Source organism: Saccostrea echinata, unplaced genomic scaffold (genome assembly GCF_033153115.1).
Source record: "Saccostrea echinata isolate AGI-Se365-2 ecotype Australia unplaced genomic scaffold, CSIRO_AGI_Sech_v1 ptg000054l, whole genome shotgun sequence".
Classification (NCBI taxonomy): domain Eukaryota; kingdom Metazoa; phylum Mollusca; class Bivalvia; order Ostreida; family Ostreidae; genus Saccostrea; species Saccostrea echinata.
Window position 1 is genome coordinate 25,660,016 of NW_026889803.1, and position 18,446 is coordinate 25,678,461.

The following is an 18,446-nucleotide window of genomic DNA, read 5'->3' on the forward strand; positions in this document are numbered from 1 at the left end:
AAAGTTTTTCAAAAGTAGGTCAAACTCCTATGTCAAGGTCAAAAGGTCAAAGTGGTTGATATCCAGAGGAAGGTCTTGTCACAAGGAATACACATGTGAAGTTTGAAACCCCAAGCACCAACTGTTCAAAAGTTATGGCCAAGGTTAAAGTTTTTCAAAAGTAGGTCAAACTCCAAGGTCAAGGTCAAAAGGTCAAAGTTGTTGGTATCCAAAGGAAGGCCTTGTCACAAAGAATACACATGTGAAGTTTAAAACCCCAAGCACCAACTGTTCAGAAGTTATGGCCAAGGTTAAAGTTTCATAAAATTTTGCAAAAGTGGGTCAAACTCCAAGGTCAAGGTCAAAAGGTCAAATATGATGGTACCCAAAGAAAGGTCTTGTCACAAGGAATACACATGTGAAATATGAAAGTCATAGCTCCAACCAATCAAAAGTTATGGGCAAGGTTAAAGTTGACAACAGACAGACAAACAAACAGACAAACGGACAAACAGACAAACAGACAGACAGGACAAAAACAATATACCCCCGGGATCTTTTGATCCGGGGGCATAAAAAGAATATCTTGATAACCCTGACCAAAGTTAATAGAAGGTGGATTTATAGTCTTCACATTGTATTTTTTCTTTGCTACCTTTTTTCAGCCATTTTAAAACATTAAAATTTGTTAGGTTGTATATAGAAGTTTCAAACAAAACAATGCAAATTATCTTGTACTGTATCACCATACATACATGGCGATACGATATGCGTATTGTGAGCCCTTTGCGATCAATACGATTGATGTATTGCTGTATCGTTACACCTCTAAAGATCATCATATCTTGAATTCTCTGTCAAGTTCAAGTTTATTTTTGCTATAACTGCCGAAAATGACAAGCAACACAGAGATTTGCTATGCATGATGTACTATAAAGGGACTGAACTCTCAAAATCTACGGTAATAGATGGTTAACTGTGGGTCATACAAATATTGGCTTGGTCTGCCAAAGGTAAAAGAGGAAAGGAGTGGATGGTCATCCTTCATTATCCAAGATGCTCCCCATGGACATTATGCCAGAACTGTGATGATTCTAAGGAATCCCAGTGGCAGATAGAAATAAAACTTCTCTGATGAAATCCTATTCCTATTTTTGTACATGAGGGATGTCATTTCTGTTTGGTATTTTCAAAACTGAATTCAATAGAACTATACTTCAACTCTTTAGAGTTTCAAATTCTGTAAATGAAATTCTTAATGTATGGAAAATCACCTTTAACAAATAACTATCAAGGTTTAAAGATAACAGTCTTACTACTTCGAGGGAGGGGTGAGCGGGCTGAGGGGAAGCTGTTGACTGCTGTGTTTGAATCTCGTCCTGTTCTTTGATCATCTGTGTGATTTTGGTAATTTGCTGCTCCTTGTCCGCCAGCTGTGCCTCCAATTCACTTTTCTCCTCCAGCAAGGTGTGGGCCTGCTTCTTCTGTATACTGTTGCTCCTCCTTAGGTCAGCATTCACCTTCACAATCTGATCTAGCTGGCTCTGAAGCTGTGTAAATAAGAGTGATATTGTGTCAGACTTTGTAAAGCTATCTAAAATTACAATACTGTGTAAGATTATAACTCTTTAAAAATATGAGAACATGTACAATAAATGCCCTAATATGTTAGAAAATAACAATATTTGAAGCATATTACATACTGCCTACTGCTAGTACAGTATATCAATTAAGGTCAAAAATATCCGTTACATGTATCTCCTAAAAATGAATGTTAATGATTCAGATAAATTCCCCAGCTTTTTATACATTTCATTGAATAACATTACTTTTCTTTTAAATTCCAAAATCATATACAGGGACAATTTATATTTCTGTGGGTCGCCCACGTGGCGCAGTGGTTAGAGCGTTCGCTCTTGAGTCGCGGAGTAAGGAGTTGATCCTAGAGTCGCGGGTTCGAATCCCACTGTGGAATGTGGAGACCAGTCCTTCAGATGAGACCGTATAAACCGAGGTCCTGTGTCGCAGTAGGTGCTGGCACGAAAGAGATCCCTCACTGCTCAATGGCCCCGAGTGCCGAGTATAGGTCAAAATTTGCAGCTCTCCACCAGCAAGTGGTGGCGTCTCCATATGAGTGAAAAATTCTCGAGAGGGACGTTAGACAATAAACAAACAAAAATATTTATGTGGAAATATTACCTAGTCTAATTCACTGAGATACATGCAGCTGGTATTATTGTCACTCAATTTATCTCTGTTTGTTCACTTAACCACCATACTTTGTCAGAAACCTTTTTCCTTCTTAAATGTCTAATGTGATCTTTTAGTTATAACCACTAGTGTGTTCACTGAAGTTGTAAATTACTTGTCACTGGGACTGATGGGGCTTCACAAATAATTAAAATCAATGACATGAACAGAGTTGCATGAATGCTTGCTTCTTTAAATGACAGTCAACTTGCTAATAACAGAGGAAACTGAAAGATAACTGTTCAGTGAAAAAATTATCTTTTGTGCAATTGATTCCTAATGTTTTCTTTTGAAAATTAATTAAAGTTTACAAAATAAATTTAGTCATATGAGAAATAAGAGGCCTTTGGGCTACAGTGAGTCACAACTTTCTTCCATACAAATAAATACGTAAGTAGATACATGTATATAAAATTTAAAGCTTAAAAATACCGTGCTTATAAACACAATTTCCAAGATTTCAGTAAAGTGATGTCAAGTTTAATTTAAAAATGGTAACCATGCATGTTATTTTGCAGAAGCTAATATGTTTCTGTGTTAAACTTTTATAACCCTACTGTGGTCCCAGCCCTAGCCCCTGGGCCATAATTTGACAAACCTGAATCTTCAGTCTATGCTACATACATGCATGGTTATGCTTGTGGCTTTGCTGTTCTTTAAAGAAATGTTCAAGATTTTTCCTACATATTTATGAGTAAAACTTTGTTTACCGAGACTCCATCTTAGCCTTTGCATGGGGTCAAACGATTTAAACAGCTTGCATACAATATGGCTATTGGTTTTCCTCCTGTTCTTAAGAAAATAGAATTTGACCAGGAGTGGGCTCAGGACTCCTGACACTGTGAGGATGGTGCCTTACAACATATACTGGTATTTAATAAAAGGGAAAAAAAACCAATCTACAGTCAGATCCCTGTACTACTGCATTTCAAAAATCACAAAATGAGACATAACTGTATAACAGTAGTTCCTATAATCTACAACTTACAGCCTCACAATCCGATATTCTGTGTTTAGCTTCTGTCTTAAACTTTCTCAATTCTTCTCTCTGTTTGTCAACTGTTTCCTTTAATTTAGTTAACACTTCAATCTCTTTTTCTTCAGTTTCTGCAATAAATAAACATAGGTAATCAGAGATTACAGAGCCTCAATGAATATTGTCTTTAAGAAAGGCAAAGTCCCACACTAAAGTAATAATCTAGTAGTGTACATGCACAGATGGAACATTTATGCAATTTTGGTCTGATAGGGCTTGCAGTTACTTGGGAATGGACTTATCTAAAAACTTTAAACTAGTCACTCATCCAGAAAATGTAAGTCAAATCCAGCATCTGAAGCAAGTCCAGTAGTGTTCATCCCTTGATGCATCATCCAAGCATGTTTGGTTCAGATAGGCCTTATAGTTACTTGGAGATGAGATCTGCTCCAAAAACTTTAACCAGGTCACTCATCCAGAAAATGTAGGTCAGATCCAGCATCCGAAGCAAGTTCAGTAGTGTACATCCTTAGATGTATCATCCATGCAAGTTTGGTCAATATAGGGCTTAAAGTTACTTGGAAATGAGATCTGCTCCAAAAACTTTAACCTGGTCACTCATCAGGAAAATGTAGGTCAGATCCAGCATCCGAAGCAAGTTCAGTAGTGTACATCCTTAGATGTATCATCCATGCAAGTTTGGTCAATATATGGCCTTTAGTTACCTGGAAATGAGACCTGCTCCAAAAACATTAACCTGGTCATTCTTTAGTTGAAATTGCAGCATCTGAAACCTTGACTGGTACAATGAAACACATTAGAAGCATCCTCCATGCATCTCTGATTAATATAGGGCATAGAAGTACTTAAAAAGAAAACTCCTTAACCAAAGAAAACAAACAAAAACAAAAAACCGAACAATTAGCTGCTAAAACTCAGTAGGGGAAGGATCTTCCTCTAAAGAACTGTGAACGATAGTTTTGTTCTCCCATCTACCTCCAAGTCAATTTTCAAAAGTTATCAAATTTGAATAATTTTTCATATTTATATAGATATTTACATGGATTTTCACAAAACATATCTTATTTGGGGGGAAAAAAGAGATAACTCTATAATTTTGGTAAAACTTGAGTTTTTCACTATAGAAATCAATGGAAAACGGAAATTATTTTTAAAACATCTTCCTCCCCTTGAGTCTCATCCAACACTCAGTCAAACTCTTCAAAATTATTTGTGGAGCAGCATGTGTAAAATATTTTTTTAATGAATCTTCTGAATCAAAAACCCTTTGTATTCTGTACATATTGTACAGTGTTACAGAATTCCTATGTCAAGGTTCATATAGTCCCTATTGATTTTTCTCTGATCTGTCAGAACTGAAATGTGAGTAGAATCATTCAATGGTTATTCAGGAGGTCAATTTATTGTGTGCAGACAATGTGAAATCTCAGTTTGATTCCACCAAATTTTAACCCCCCAAAATTACAGAAAATAAAACTTTGTTACTTTCAAGTCTAAAAAAAGATCTTCTGTACCAAGTCTTGATGCAATATTTAAAAAGCCCCCACCCCAAAAAAAATTCTGGAAAACTAAATTGACAGAAAGATAAGAACATACAGACACACAGATGAAACAATAGATGGACTAACAAATGAAGATAAAACCTATAGGTTTATAAAATTAATATCAATACTGATCAATGTTGCATGTTCGACTTCCCTTACAATGGATACATTACTTTAGTCAACTGGATATTGTAATTTGTTGAAACATGTACGGTAAATTCATTATAAATCCCTAAAAAACACTTGCATAGATATGAAATCTTGGCATGCATATCACAAATGATACTTCTAATAGATGCTGCAATAGTGAAGTACATTTTCTGAAAGGGATTCATTCCCAAGATTATAAATCCACAAGTGACAAACTCGCAAAGATGCTCTATGTAGTGATAACACAATCTTTAACTGGCCAGGTCCATCCAATGACTGACCATCATAAATATCATAAAGGCAAACAGTAAAGTATAACTCTCCTTCCTGACAGCAATTTCTCAATTTCTAGTCATGAACAGTTTGAATATCGAATAACATCATTCCACAAAAAAATAAAAGGTTGAGACATTGCCCAAATGAGATATAATAGCCCATTTTGGTTATAATATCCCAAAAGGGATATAAATTTGTACATGTAGTACAAAAAAATTGTAAATTTATCATATATTTTTTATGTAATCTGCATGAAAATATACTAAAAGCAACAACATTTGGAAAGCAAGTGCAGCAGACAGTATAAAGGGAACTTGTACTGCCTCGATAGAGAGCTAACTTTTCTAGTGATGTGGTTGAGTCTCCCTCTATTTCAGGCAAGTTAAGCAACAGTGAGTCTGTATAACCCTTGAATGGGTGACCACTTCACAATACAAAACTGGTGGCAGCAGTGGGATTCTGGTGTTTGGTGATCTTCTTCAGGAAGCCTTAGAGCTACGACTTAGTGTCCATTTACAGACTTAGTATCTGTGGACGATACGGGTTGCCATTACTGAAGAGTTCCCTAACCTGCTTCATTAAACTCTAGGGGTAGGACTTTGTGCTAATGTACAGACTTAAGGTCCTTGGACAGCATCTGATTCCCATTACTGAAGAGATCCCAGGCACTCAAAGAGAACCCATGCTATTAGCATGAACTAAGCTTTCCTGAGCAGTATACAGTTTCTAGTAATGTGGTGAATCTCCCTCGATTTCAGGCAAGAAATGGCGAGTCTGCATAGCCCTTGGATGGGTGATTGCTTCAATGTTACACAAGTTTTTCTATATAATCCTACAGTTTATGAGATTGATCCCCAAGAAAAGTTAGATCTTATATGGGATCAATATCTTAAACATTGAAGAAATGGAGAAAAAAGTCTACCAAAAATTGTTTTTATGTCTTTTAAGTGGATTTATAATAATAATAGTTAAATAAATTTCTTCTCATTTAAAATCTGTGAGATATCATATCCCAAACAGGCTATCACATATACATGTATATCACATTTGGGCAATTGGTTCCAATGATATTATAAGGCCAGCAATAAAAAATGATTTGTTTAATGTACACCGACCGCCCAGTCAACCCTACCCAATCATTTTGTTTTTTTTGCAGTACTTTAAATTCTTTTTTGTTTTTTTTTTTAAGGGGAATACAGATTGTCCTTATCATAAAATTTTAGAGTTAAGGTTTATCTTTTTTCAAAGATGATTTTTAAATAGAAAGTTTCTACATCAGTAAATAATTAAATCTGTCTAGCTGCACTGTAATGAAAACATCGATAAACTTTAAGTCTGTGATTGCTGATTACCAAAGTGTTCCAGCACAAAAAAAAAAAAAAAAAAAAAAAAAAAAAACTTACCTACTAACTACCTATCTACTTAACCACCTTCGAAAATGGGTACATAAAACAAAAAAAAAATTAATGATGGCCTAATGAAGAGGTGATGTAATACATATACTTCTATATATATACAGGTGTCATACTTCAAATGACACCATCCATCATCACACCTAAAACTCACTTCGAGTGACAGCTTCCACCTCCTCTGCCACTGCCTGTTTAGTGTCTACCAATCTTTCCTGTAGGCGTTTATTTTCTTCCTGTAGGTTGGACACAGCCTTTAATAAATCCTTAGTCTCTCTCTGCCAGTTATCCTCAATTTGTAGAAGCTCCTTAATGATAAGCAAATGAAATTTACCCTTAAATGTTAAATCTTACAATAACAATAACATATTCACATTTTATACACTTGATTTCATTTCTTATGAAATTTCCACTCACTTCTCCGAGTCAGAGCATTTATAAAGAAAGATCATCTGTAAGAAGCAATGCTATCATGATTAAGTAGACAGGCTATTTAGTATTTAATATATAAATCAAAATGATTTTGATTCGTAAACATTTCTAACATCTCTATATATATACTATAACTGATACCGATATAGGATATTAATATTCATGCATAACATTACTTCTTCATAGCGGTGTCTCTCTTGTGCCCTCTCTCGTTTTTCATTTTCCAGTTTATCAATAGTGTATCTAAGTTCTGATATTTCACTGCTTTCTTTTTCGTATCTCCCTGCAAGACTCTCTAACTGCTCCAAGGCCTTTATCACTTTGGGCATCAAATCAGTTACAGCGTCAACACCATAGCTTTCGATCAGCTTCTCAAATTCCTTCCCAATTCCTGCAGCCTGATCATATACATCAACCACAGTCACCGACTCGAGAGAATCATCCATAATGTGTCTTCTTTCAGGAAAAAGATCCATTGACCGCACAACTGTAATTTCCTTATTATTTACATTCCTGTCATCTTTACTTTGGTTATCTGAAAATCGAGCACCTGACTTACTCAGTTCCCAGGTCCCGAGGCCTTCCGAAAGTATAAATAACATTGTAGGACAACTCGCCCCCAAGATAAGTCGCCACCAATAGCACGAGGTATCCCAGAATTCGATATGCCCCCTCTCTTTTTTTTAATATAATAAATAAAATGAAATAAAATAAAATAAAATACAATAAAATAAAATAAAATAAAATAAAATAAAACAGATTAAGACTTTTTACTTATGATTTCTGTTATTGTTCAAAGTTTAGTCGGTACATCTTTTTTAAATTACCTTTTTGGTCATGCCAGAACCCCACGTTTATCATTATAGACATAGATGTTAGTTGTGGATAGGATAGATCCCACACCAACACCACGGTAGGACCCGAGGCCTTTTTGTTCTATTTTTAAAATTTATTTATTTATTTATTTATTTATTTTTATTTATTTTTTTTACTTTGTCTTATTTTTGGAGACATAAATAACAGAATTATGTTAACGATACATTCTTAAAGCCCAGTGACCAACATTTCAGAAAATATTACATGGATATATGTGTATACTAGGACTGAATCAATATATATATTGATGCCTTATCTTATCGAAACGTTAACTTAGTTTAGGCAATTAATGCTATAGAAATGAATAGTTATCTAATATATACCTATTCATTTCTATAGCAATGCATGTTTGAGTTTTTATTTATTCTGTGTTCTACGTATAAAAACAAATAAAATACATCTTTTGAATTCGTACATGTAGTAAATGCAATATATTTACTAAATGAAATCATGGGTTCCAATTTATACTCTATTCAGAAAGGGTATACACGCCCCTTTTGTGACTATTCATGACATCGAATACTCTTATGAGGTCATGGCCAATCATAATAATAATTTTTGGAGGGATGAAAATGATCATCTTCTCAAGTCGAGGTTTCTGATCCACAGCGCTCCATTTCATAAGTGTATTCCTTGTGACAATACCGTCCCTTCCGTACCAACAATTTTACCTTTTAATATTGATCATGGGCTTTGGTCTGCTTTTGTAAACTTTAACCTTGGCCATAATTTTTGCCGGAACGTTTGTGCTAGGGCTTTCATATGAGTATTCCTTGTGATAAGAAACTCCCCCAAATTTTGACCTCATGACCTTGACGGTGAAGTTTGACTAACTTCTGAAAAACTTCAACCTTGTCCATAACTTTTGAATGGTAATTGCTCAGTCTTTCATATTTCACATGTGTATTACTTGTGACAAGAATTTCTTTTGAGTAACAACAATTTTGACATTTTGACCTTGGAGGTGTTTGACCTACTTTTGAAAAACTTTTGCCTTGGTCATAACTTTTGAATGCTTGGTGCTAAGGCCTTCATATTTCATAGGTGTATTCCTTGTCATAAAACTTTTTCTTAGTACCAATATTTTTTACCTAATGGCGTTGATTGACCTAATTTAATAAAAAAACTTTATCCTTGAACCATAATTTCTGAATGTTTGATGCAAGTGTTTTCATATTTCACATGTGTATTCTTTGTGATAAGTCCTTTTATGGGCACCAGCATTTTTGATCTGTGGACCTCGGAGTTTGACTTCCATTTGAGAAACTTTAACCTTCGCCGAGAGCTGTCATCCGGAAGTGTTTCTCAAACACATCTAGTTTTCAAATTGAAATCGTGGTTTAATCAGTTTTGTATATTGTCTGTTTCATTCATTGTAAGTTTGAAACGCAACATACCCCATACTGAAGTATCTTACACTGAGATCAACGATCAAATTATAATTTTAATCCGCCCAAACTGATCAGTGGTGATTTACCTGAGCGGATCGAATTTCTAATTTTGATTTGATTGCCGGGATTAAAGTCTCTAGAATACAGAATTGTTTTGAAGCAACATTGGTTATTCGAACCAGAGAGAGAGAGAGACGCAGAAAATGTTTTTCAATACTAGTAGATAAACCAAATTATGCACGAAGAGGGGAGGGGTCAAACTTCAAGGTCAAAAGGTAAAAAAAATATTTTTATCCAAGGAAAAGTCTTATTCCAAGGAATACACATGTGAAATAGGAAAGCACTAGCACCAACTGTTCAAAAGATATGGCCAAGGTTAAAGTGTGGTAAAAGTTTGCAAAAGTGGGTCAAACTCCAAGGTCAAGAAGTCAAATATGTTGGTACACAAAGAAATGTCTTTTCACAAGGAATAATTAAAGCCATAGCTTCAGGTTATTAAAAGTTATGGACAAGGTTAAAGTTTTTGCGGACAAACAGATTAACAGACAAAAGAAACAGACGGAGAGAGCAAAAACTATATGCCCTCGAATCTTTGATTACGAGGACATACATATAGTTTGAATTAATTCATATCCAATAGAAAAATACTTTTGAAAGAATACATTTTAATAGATGAAATGAAAAATATTGTTAAGTAAAGGAATTTCAAAATGTATATTACTATTATTTAAATTTAATCAATTATTCAACCTTTAAAAAAATGTTGAGAAGGCAATAACTCCTTCTTCATTCAGACATTTTTTTTATTGTACTTCTAATGTGAAATAGTTAAATACATCTTTTAAAAAATATGGCAACCTATACATTTTTTGCAATTATTAGTTAATTTAAACTTTATTCAATGAAAATAAATGTAGTTTTTCGACTTTGAACCATTAAAATTGTTAGGTTGTGGAAATACACGTACCTTAATATTCTGCCCGATGCTGCGCACAGTAATCATAAGAATTATTGTATTATCTCAAAATTATTAATAGAACTTGATGAAAAATATCGGGTGTCGAGGCATTATATGTTTTGTAGTTTGCTATGGAATCGCAGGAGTGCCGAAACGTCATGATGTCGAAAATATCATGAACCCAAACCCAAGGAAGAACGCATGCGCAGAAGTAAAATTTACGTGGCATCCTGTTTCATTTTTAGCCGACGTGTTTGTAACCAAGTTAATTTTCTGAAATAAGTTCCTATTTAAAGATGGGATATTTTAACATAGGGATAGCTGTCTTCATATCAATTATTAGCTTAAAATCAATTGATTGTTATTTTTTAAATATTGATGCTCACGCTGAAGAATGCTTTTTCGACAAAGTAACATCTGGGACAAAAATGAGTTTAATGTTCGAAGTTGCAGAAGGAGGTTTCCTCGATATAGATGTTAAGGTAGGTTATCGTAGACTGCTTTATGCAAATTTTGTTTTAAAATAAAACTGAAGTTCTTTTTAAATGAAAAATTTCACAACTTAGGAAAGGGAGGGGGAGTATCCGAATACTTATTCCTAATATTTTTATCCATCCTCTCTTCTACAATGGATTTTGTAAATATGCGTTTTTGCTTTCTTATGTGTTAAAGCTTTGATAAAGCCGAAGTCTTGCACAATGTGAAAAGATACGAGTGGTAGTGCACTGATTGCCAAACTAGACAGAATTTTTTTAGTGGTATCGGGTTCATTCGCCCTATCTGCCTGTTCACTTGAGTGAGTCCGTTTGCCAGCTCCATTTGTTCTAGACCTTGGTTATCAAGAAATGTATTTTCCTAATATATTTTCCTTATTAACAATTTACGTTGAATTTTATTTTTTATTTAGACTGCAATAAAAAGCAATGAATTTGTACTTCCATCCATTATTTCCTAGTGCAATGTTCATCAAAAACCTAATTGTTATAATTTCTATACTGTAAATTATTTGTTTTTGCTACAATTCACATTATGTTTTATAAACTTATAATACAACTGAGTAGAAAATAGAGGTCATATTTTGGTGATGTGCAGAATGTGTCTTTATCTCTAAAGAGTCTCTCATTCACAAATAAAACAAACCCTTTCATCTCAGAATCTTGTTAAAATAAGATGTTCCACTACCACTTCTCAAAATCTAACATACCACTTCCCAAAATCTAACAACATCCCATCAGGGGTCACGCCACTGTGACCAATAAAATCACTGCCACAGAAATATTTGTTTGTAGTTCGGATATGTTTCTTTTTTATAGCCAAACTTGAATGCCTGAGGAGCTTTGTAGTAAAAAATTAAACTTATATGCATGGCTTTGTATGATTGTGACATGCAAATATCTTGCATATATGCATTTTCGCTTGCATTATTAGCTCACCTGAGCCGAAGGCTCAAGTGAGCTTTTCTGATCACATTTTGTCTGTAGTCCGTCTGTCCGTCTGTCTGTCTGTCCGTCCATCAGTCTGTAAACTTTTCACATTTTCGACTTCTTCTCAAGAACCACTGGGCCAATTTCAACCAAACTTGCCACAAAGTATCCTTGGGTGAAGGGGATTCAAGTTTGTTCAAATGAAGGGCCACGCCCTCTTTCAAGGGGAGATAATGAAGAATTAGTGAAAAATTAGTAGCATCATTTAAAAATCTTCTTCTCAAGAACCACAAAGTTAGGGAAGATGAAACTCATGTAGAAGCATCCTCAGGTAGTGTAGATTCAAGTTTGTTCAAATCATGACCCCCGGGGGTAGGGTAGGGCCACAATGGAGGATCAAAGTTTTACATAGAAATATATAGGAAAAATCTTTAAAAATTTTTCTTCTCAATAACAGCAAAGCCATGATGAGTCATATTTATATGGAAGCATCCTCAGGTAGTGTAGATTCAAGTTTGTTCAAATCATGACCCCCGGGGGTAGGGCGGGGCCACAATGGAGGATCAAAGTTTTTCATAGAAATATATAGGAAAAACCTTTAAAAATCTTCTTCTCAATAACAGCAAAGCCCTTATTGGTCATATTTATATGGTAGCATCCTCAGGTAGTGTAGATTCAAATTTATCCAAATCATGACCCCTGGGGGTAGGGCGGGGCCACAATGGAGGATCAAAGTTTTACATAGAAATATATAGGAAAAATCTTTAAAAATCTTCTTCTCAATTAAACAGCAAAGCCCTAATTGGTCATATTTATATGAAAGCATCCTCAGGTAGTGTAGATTCAAGTTTGTTCAAATCATGACCCCCCGGGGGTAGGGCGGGGCCACAATGGAGGATCAAAGTTTTACATAGAAATATATAGGAAAAATCTTTAAATATCTTCTTCTCAGGAACAGCAAAGCCCTAATTGGTCATATTTATATGAAAGCATCCTCAGGTAGTGTAGATTCAAGTTTGTTCAAATCATGACCCCCCGGGGGTAGGGCGGGGCCACAATGGAGGATCAAAGTTTTACATAGAAATATATAGGAAAAATCTTTAAATATCTTCTTCTCAGGAACAGCAAAGCCCTGATTGATCATATTTATGTGGAAGCATCCTCAGGTAGTGTAGATTCAAGTTTGTTCAAATCATAACCCCCGGGGGTAGGGTGGGGCCACAATGGAGGATAAAAGTCTGAAATAGAAATATATAGGAAGATATGTTCTGATGAAGAACTGCAAAGCCATGATTAGTCGTTTTGATATGGAAGCATCCTCAGGTAGTGTAGATTCAAGTTTGTTAAAATGATGACCCCAGGGGATAGGGATGGGCCATAATGGGGGATCGAAAATTTTACATAGGCACATATAGGAAAATATCTTCTTCTCAAGAACTGAAAATCATGTTTAGTCATTTTGATATGGTTGCATCCTCAGGTAGTGTAAATTCAATTTTGTTAAATGATGACCCCCGAGGGTAGGGTGGGGCCCAATAAGGGGATCGAAAGTTTTACATAGGAACATATAGAAAAAAATTTCTTCTCAAGAACAGAAAAGCTATGTTTAGTCATATTGATATGGAAGCATCCTCAGGTAGTGTAGATTCAAGTTTGTTCAAATGATGACCCCTGGGATAGGGAGGAGCCACAATGGGGGATCAAATTTTTACAGAGGAATATATGGGAATTTTTTAAAAAATCTTCTCAAGTACAACAAAGCCATTTGTTAAAACAAATTAAACAAATTATATATTGACATGGAAGCATCATCAGGTAGTTTAAAATTCAAGCCCCCCCCCCCCCCCCCCGTAATCTTTTCAGTACTGAACTGATTTGTGCTTTTGCCTTGCCAATGTGCTCAGGTGAGCGATGTGGCCCATGGGCCTCTTGTTTATGTAAGAATGGCAGATGGATGGACTATACATTCAATTTATACCATTGACAATTAACTTAAATCAATGCAAGACAGACTATTGAGCATCAGAAATGTTTAAATGTAGACAAGGAACTATTTTTAGAGTCATATACAGAAGCTTGTATCTGATTTGCCAAAAGCTGATGTGACCCTGTATGGGATGTTGTTAGATGTTTCAGAAGCAGTAGGGGATTTGAAACATCTAATTTTAATGAGCTTGATGAGGCTCAAGTGAACTTTTCTGATCGAAATTTGTCCATTGTATAACAATATTGTTGTCATAAACTTTTAACATTTTCATTTTCTTCTCCAGAGTCCAGAACCATTGGGCCAATTTCAATGTAAATTGCCACAAAGCATCCTAATTCATTGGTTGAATGGGATTAAAGTTTGTTCAAATAAAGGGCTATGTCCCCTTTCAAGAGGAGATAGTTAAGAAATAGTGAATTTTAAAAAATCTTCTTGAGAACCATTTAGACAGAAAAGATGAAACTTATGTAAAAGCTTTGTAACATAGTGAAGATTTAATTTTGCTCAAATCATGATCCCAGAGAGGTGGGGCCACAACAGGTGATCAGTTTTACATTGGAATATAAAAGTAAAATCTTTCAAAATCTTCCTCTCAAGAGCAGCAAATCCATGGTTTATAGTCATATTTTCATGAAAGAACCTTCAGGTAGTGTAGAATTAAGTTTCTTCAAATCATGACCCCAGAGGGTAGGATGTGGCTACAATGGGTGATCAAAGTTTTACATAGCAATATATAGGTAAAATTTTTAAAAAATCTTCTCAAGAACAGCAAAGCCATGGTTAGTCATATGGTAACACCCTTAGGTAGTATAGATTCAATTTTTTTTCTGATCTAGGCCCCTGGGGTTAAGTTGGGGCGACAATGTATGATCAAAGTTTTACATTGGAATATAGAAGAAAATTTTTTTTTCTTCAAGAATATCAAAGCCATGATCGATCATATTCATATGGAAGCATCCTCAGGTAGTGTAGATTCAAATTTGTTCAAATCATGACCATTGGGGGTAGAGTGGGGCCTCAGTGTGTTATCAAAGTTTTACATAGGAATATATGGTGAAAATCTGCTGATGAAGAACAGCAGGGCCATAGTGGCTCAGGTGAGCATTGTGGTCCATAGGCCTCTTGTTTTATGTTTACAAAAATTTCAATTTCCTTTTTAATTGGGTTTACAACTGTTAACTTAATATGGTAGATATATGGACCAGATGGGAAAGTCATTCATCAGGGAGACAGGGAATCCAATGGAAAATACACATTTGCAGCCCACATGGATGGTGTATACAGATACTGTTTTAATAACAAAATGTCCACCGTGACCCCAAAGATTCTCATGTTTACAATGGACATTGGAGAGAAACCTAAAGAGACAGATATGGACGGTGATGGTATGTATAATTGTGTATAAATTTACTTTATTTGAATTTTTGTCATACCTTAAAGTTTTGTTTTAAGCTCAAGTGAATTATTTCTTCCAGTGTTTTGTTGAAACTGAAAGCATATATGCCTGTGTAGGTACAGACCTATGTAGTTTTGAAAGCTCTCATCAGCATTAACTTCTCTAAAAATACTGCACGTTGTTCCATTTTTATTTGCAAAAGTATTGGAAAAGATTCTATGAAATGTTTTACAATTTTAATATTGTTGTTAGATTATATTCAAGTACTGCATTTAACATGTCAATAAATCACAACCTTACATTTTAAGTTGTTGATACATATAAAATGTCTGAATTTCACTTTTTTTTTTTTTAGCTAATCATAACAAACTGACAGAAATGATAAATGAATTGTCTACAGCACTCACAGGTGTGAAACATGAACAAGAGTACATGGAAGTCAGGGAGAGGATCCATAGAGCAAGTAAGTCATTCAAACTTAATTAAACTGTTGATCAGCCTTTTAAAAGACTTTATTGACATGAATACCCCAATTAAAAGTAATTTTCAGATTACTCCAAAGGCATTGAATTCCACAAATATTCATTACATTAAATGAAGTTAACTTATACATATCTCTGAATTTTGAGGTCACCTTAGAAACTCGGGTGATCGCAATTTTGATAGATGTCTATCTGTTTATTATAATACAGCAGAAATGAAAGTTTAATTGAAAGACATCCAGGAATTAAGGGAAAGGTTTTCAAATATGTAATGTGTTTTCAATATAATTATGATATCCCCAACCTGGAGTCTAAACCCTTGCCCAAGGGTAAATATATGCTCAAAAGAGCTTTTTGTTCATTATAATCATGCAAAAAGGTAGTCCACTATAAATCCCTAAATTGTGAAGATTTTCAAATGTATTTGTATTCTTTTGGTTTAGCTACTTTTAATACTTGAACCTCAGCTAGGGGATATGAATTTCACAATTTTAGAAGAGGACTAATTGATCATTGTATTACAAATTTTATTTAAATAAAATAAATCATTATGTCTAAGCCTCTAATTTTTTTTTCTTTTGAACGTTTATACACTGCAGATCGACTTTTACAAACATTTATGATTACATGTATTTTCAAAAACTGAGCTTGAGTAATGAAACTATTTGGTTACAAAGGCCTCAGGGTATATGAAATACATGTGCAATCCAAGGTAGATCCCCAGACACCCTTATTTGAGCCTAGATGACTAATACAGTTGAACTTGAGTACTTTGAACACAAGTATCTCAAAAACCATGGATATGACAAAGTCACTTGGAAGTTCTAATTTTTTTTTTGAATATATTAAACTTGTTGTCTTGAATCTTTGGATATCTTGAAGTTTTTTCTCAGTGTAATTGAATTCAAAAGATGTGATATTACTGTATTTTCAAATGGAATTGAATTTTGATTTCAATATATGACCAACTTAGTCCCACCCTTATGCCGAAAGGTTTCATTTTTGTACATAATTATTTTTAAGGAAGAGATAGGGTTTGCAAGCATTGCAGCCCATGGGCTTTTTAAAAAAAATGTGTGATTATGTTTGCTTATTTTAATGATTTATTGAATATTGGTGTCTTTTTCAGTCAATGAAAACACAAATTCCCGGGTTGTTTTGTGGTCTTTCTTTGAAGCCCTTGTGCTGGTGGCCATGACATTGGGACAGGTCTACTATTTAAAGAGATTCTTTGAAGTTAGAAGAGTAGTTTAGTCATAATAAACTGTAGACAATTCTTCAAATTAGTTCAACCATTGTCCATTTGAAATAGAATGTATTAAATAAAGGGTTTGGTACAATTGTTTTGGCAAGAGCCTTGATGTAGTTTTAATGTAATTTTTTTTTTCATTACTGACAATAAAATATTTCTTGAATTGAGACAAAAGAATATATATATTAATAAGGTTCATCCTCCCTCTATTCACTTATATCTAATGTCTAATTAAAATGTAACAATTTTAGCATACATTGTGGGGCAAAATTTGAAAGAAATGAAATGTTTAACTTGATAATTTTATAAAGGGAATATAGTCATTTATCCTAGTGAGAGTTATCTCTCTTATCAAAGGGTCAATGAACCTTAAAAACAGTCTTTAAGTTTAAGGGTCAGTACATGTACTAAAGTGTCTAAAATAGCTTTAGTGTAAATAATCATTTTGAGGATCATTCAGTTACATTCTTTACTTGCTGTATATGTGTATATGTTAATGAATGATTGGTTATAGTGCTGAAATTGATAATCTGTTTGATGAGTAAGTGTCATGGTATTAATTAAAGAATGTAGCTCAACAGTTGTTTAATGTATTACAAAGGCTAATCATCAATTTTAGCAAAACACAATATGTTTTGGTTCCATTACTATTTTGATCAAGAAATTATTTATACAATTTTACTAGTTAGTAAAATTGTCATTTTGAGATGTTAACTATGTTGTGTATAAAAAAATGTGTGAGAGTTGTTACATGAACAGTGTAAAATAATGTGTATGTTCATACCAGTTGTGCACCAGTACCATCTATATTTTGTATTTCCTTTTATTATAGGTGATAGAAGTTTTTTTCTTTTATTTATTTGTGTTGTCAGAGAAAAATCTATTTCATGCTGCATCAGAATTAAGTTGTAGTTTCAGGTTATACATACATTAAGTCTAGTAAATGGTGATAAAATTAGCCAGAACAGATTGTAAAAACTATAATATAAAAATTATCTATGGTCTCATTTTGTAGAAATTATAGCATATAATAGTGGAAACTGAAAAAAATTCAGATATTGAAGTTCATATATTTTACTGATAAAAGTTGCATTGTTTTATGATTCATTCTAAATATTTAACTGTAAATGGGATGTAATGTTTGTTATATTGATTCAGTTTGTTTGAATTTGCAGTATGATTTTGGATGATGTGTCTTTTGGTTGCATTCCTTTGTACCAATAAAACTTCCATAAAGAAGAAATAACAATTTGCTTTATTTATTAGTCTCCTACAATGATAAAGATTTATCTCAATTTTTGTCTGTCCATTAGCTGCAATAATGTAATTCTCTCCATTTTTTATTTTTGTTTTGTTTGTTTTGTTTTGTTTTCTCTTGAAACATATCTCTGTTAAGTGTATATAGGTATATACAGGGAATCTGTTCAGATTTCTGACTTAGTCAAACATTAATATTCCCTTGGGGTTTGAATCAACCAATAAAAATTTTGTGAAAATATCAAATTAAAAATATTGGAGAGGGCTACAGTATTGCAGCCATGTTACTCGTTTTACAGTTGTCTTGGGGTTACTTAACAGTTTAAGCTTTGTGTAATTAAAATTGTTTGTTACAATTTTGTTAAATAGAGTTGCATATTATTTTA

General features: G+C 33.9%; 2 protein-coding genes across 5 annotated transcripts in view; one reads left to right on the top strand and one right to left on the bottom strand.

Annotated features, from left to right (window-relative positions):
* LOC133205408 (RILP-like protein 1) overlaps positions 1–7,588 on the bottom strand; it is a 36,410-nt gene extending 28,822 nt beyond the window's left edge. For all 4 annotated transcript variants that reach the window (XM_061341218.1, XM_061341216.1, XM_061341217.1 and 1 more), the window contains exons 1-4: positions 7,214–7,588; positions 6,763–6,913; positions 3,218–3,336; positions 1,296–1,529 (exon numbers count right to left, since the gene is read on the bottom strand). In XM_061341218.1, coding sequence (XP_061197202.1) covers positions 1,296–1,529; positions 3,218–3,336; positions 6,763–6,913; positions 7,214–7,513 — 804 coding nt within the window. In that variant the 5' untranslated portion in view covers positions 7,514–7,588. The remainder of the gene's footprint in view (positions 1–1,295; positions 1,530–3,217; positions 3,337–6,762; positions 6,914–7,213) is intronic.
* A 2,924-nt stretch (positions 7,589–10,512) lies between these two features.
* On the top strand, positions 10,513–18,446 carry LOC133172029 (transmembrane emp24 domain-containing protein 2-like). Its single transcript, XM_061306834.1, has 4 exons — positions 10,513–10,744; positions 14,866–15,058; positions 15,425–15,532; positions 16,681–18,446. Exons 1-4 carry the CDS (start codon positions 10,559–10,561, stop codon positions 16,803–16,805), a joined length of 612 nt encoding a protein of 203 aa, XP_061162818.1. The 5' UTR covers positions 10,513–10,558; the 3' UTR covers positions 16,806–18,446.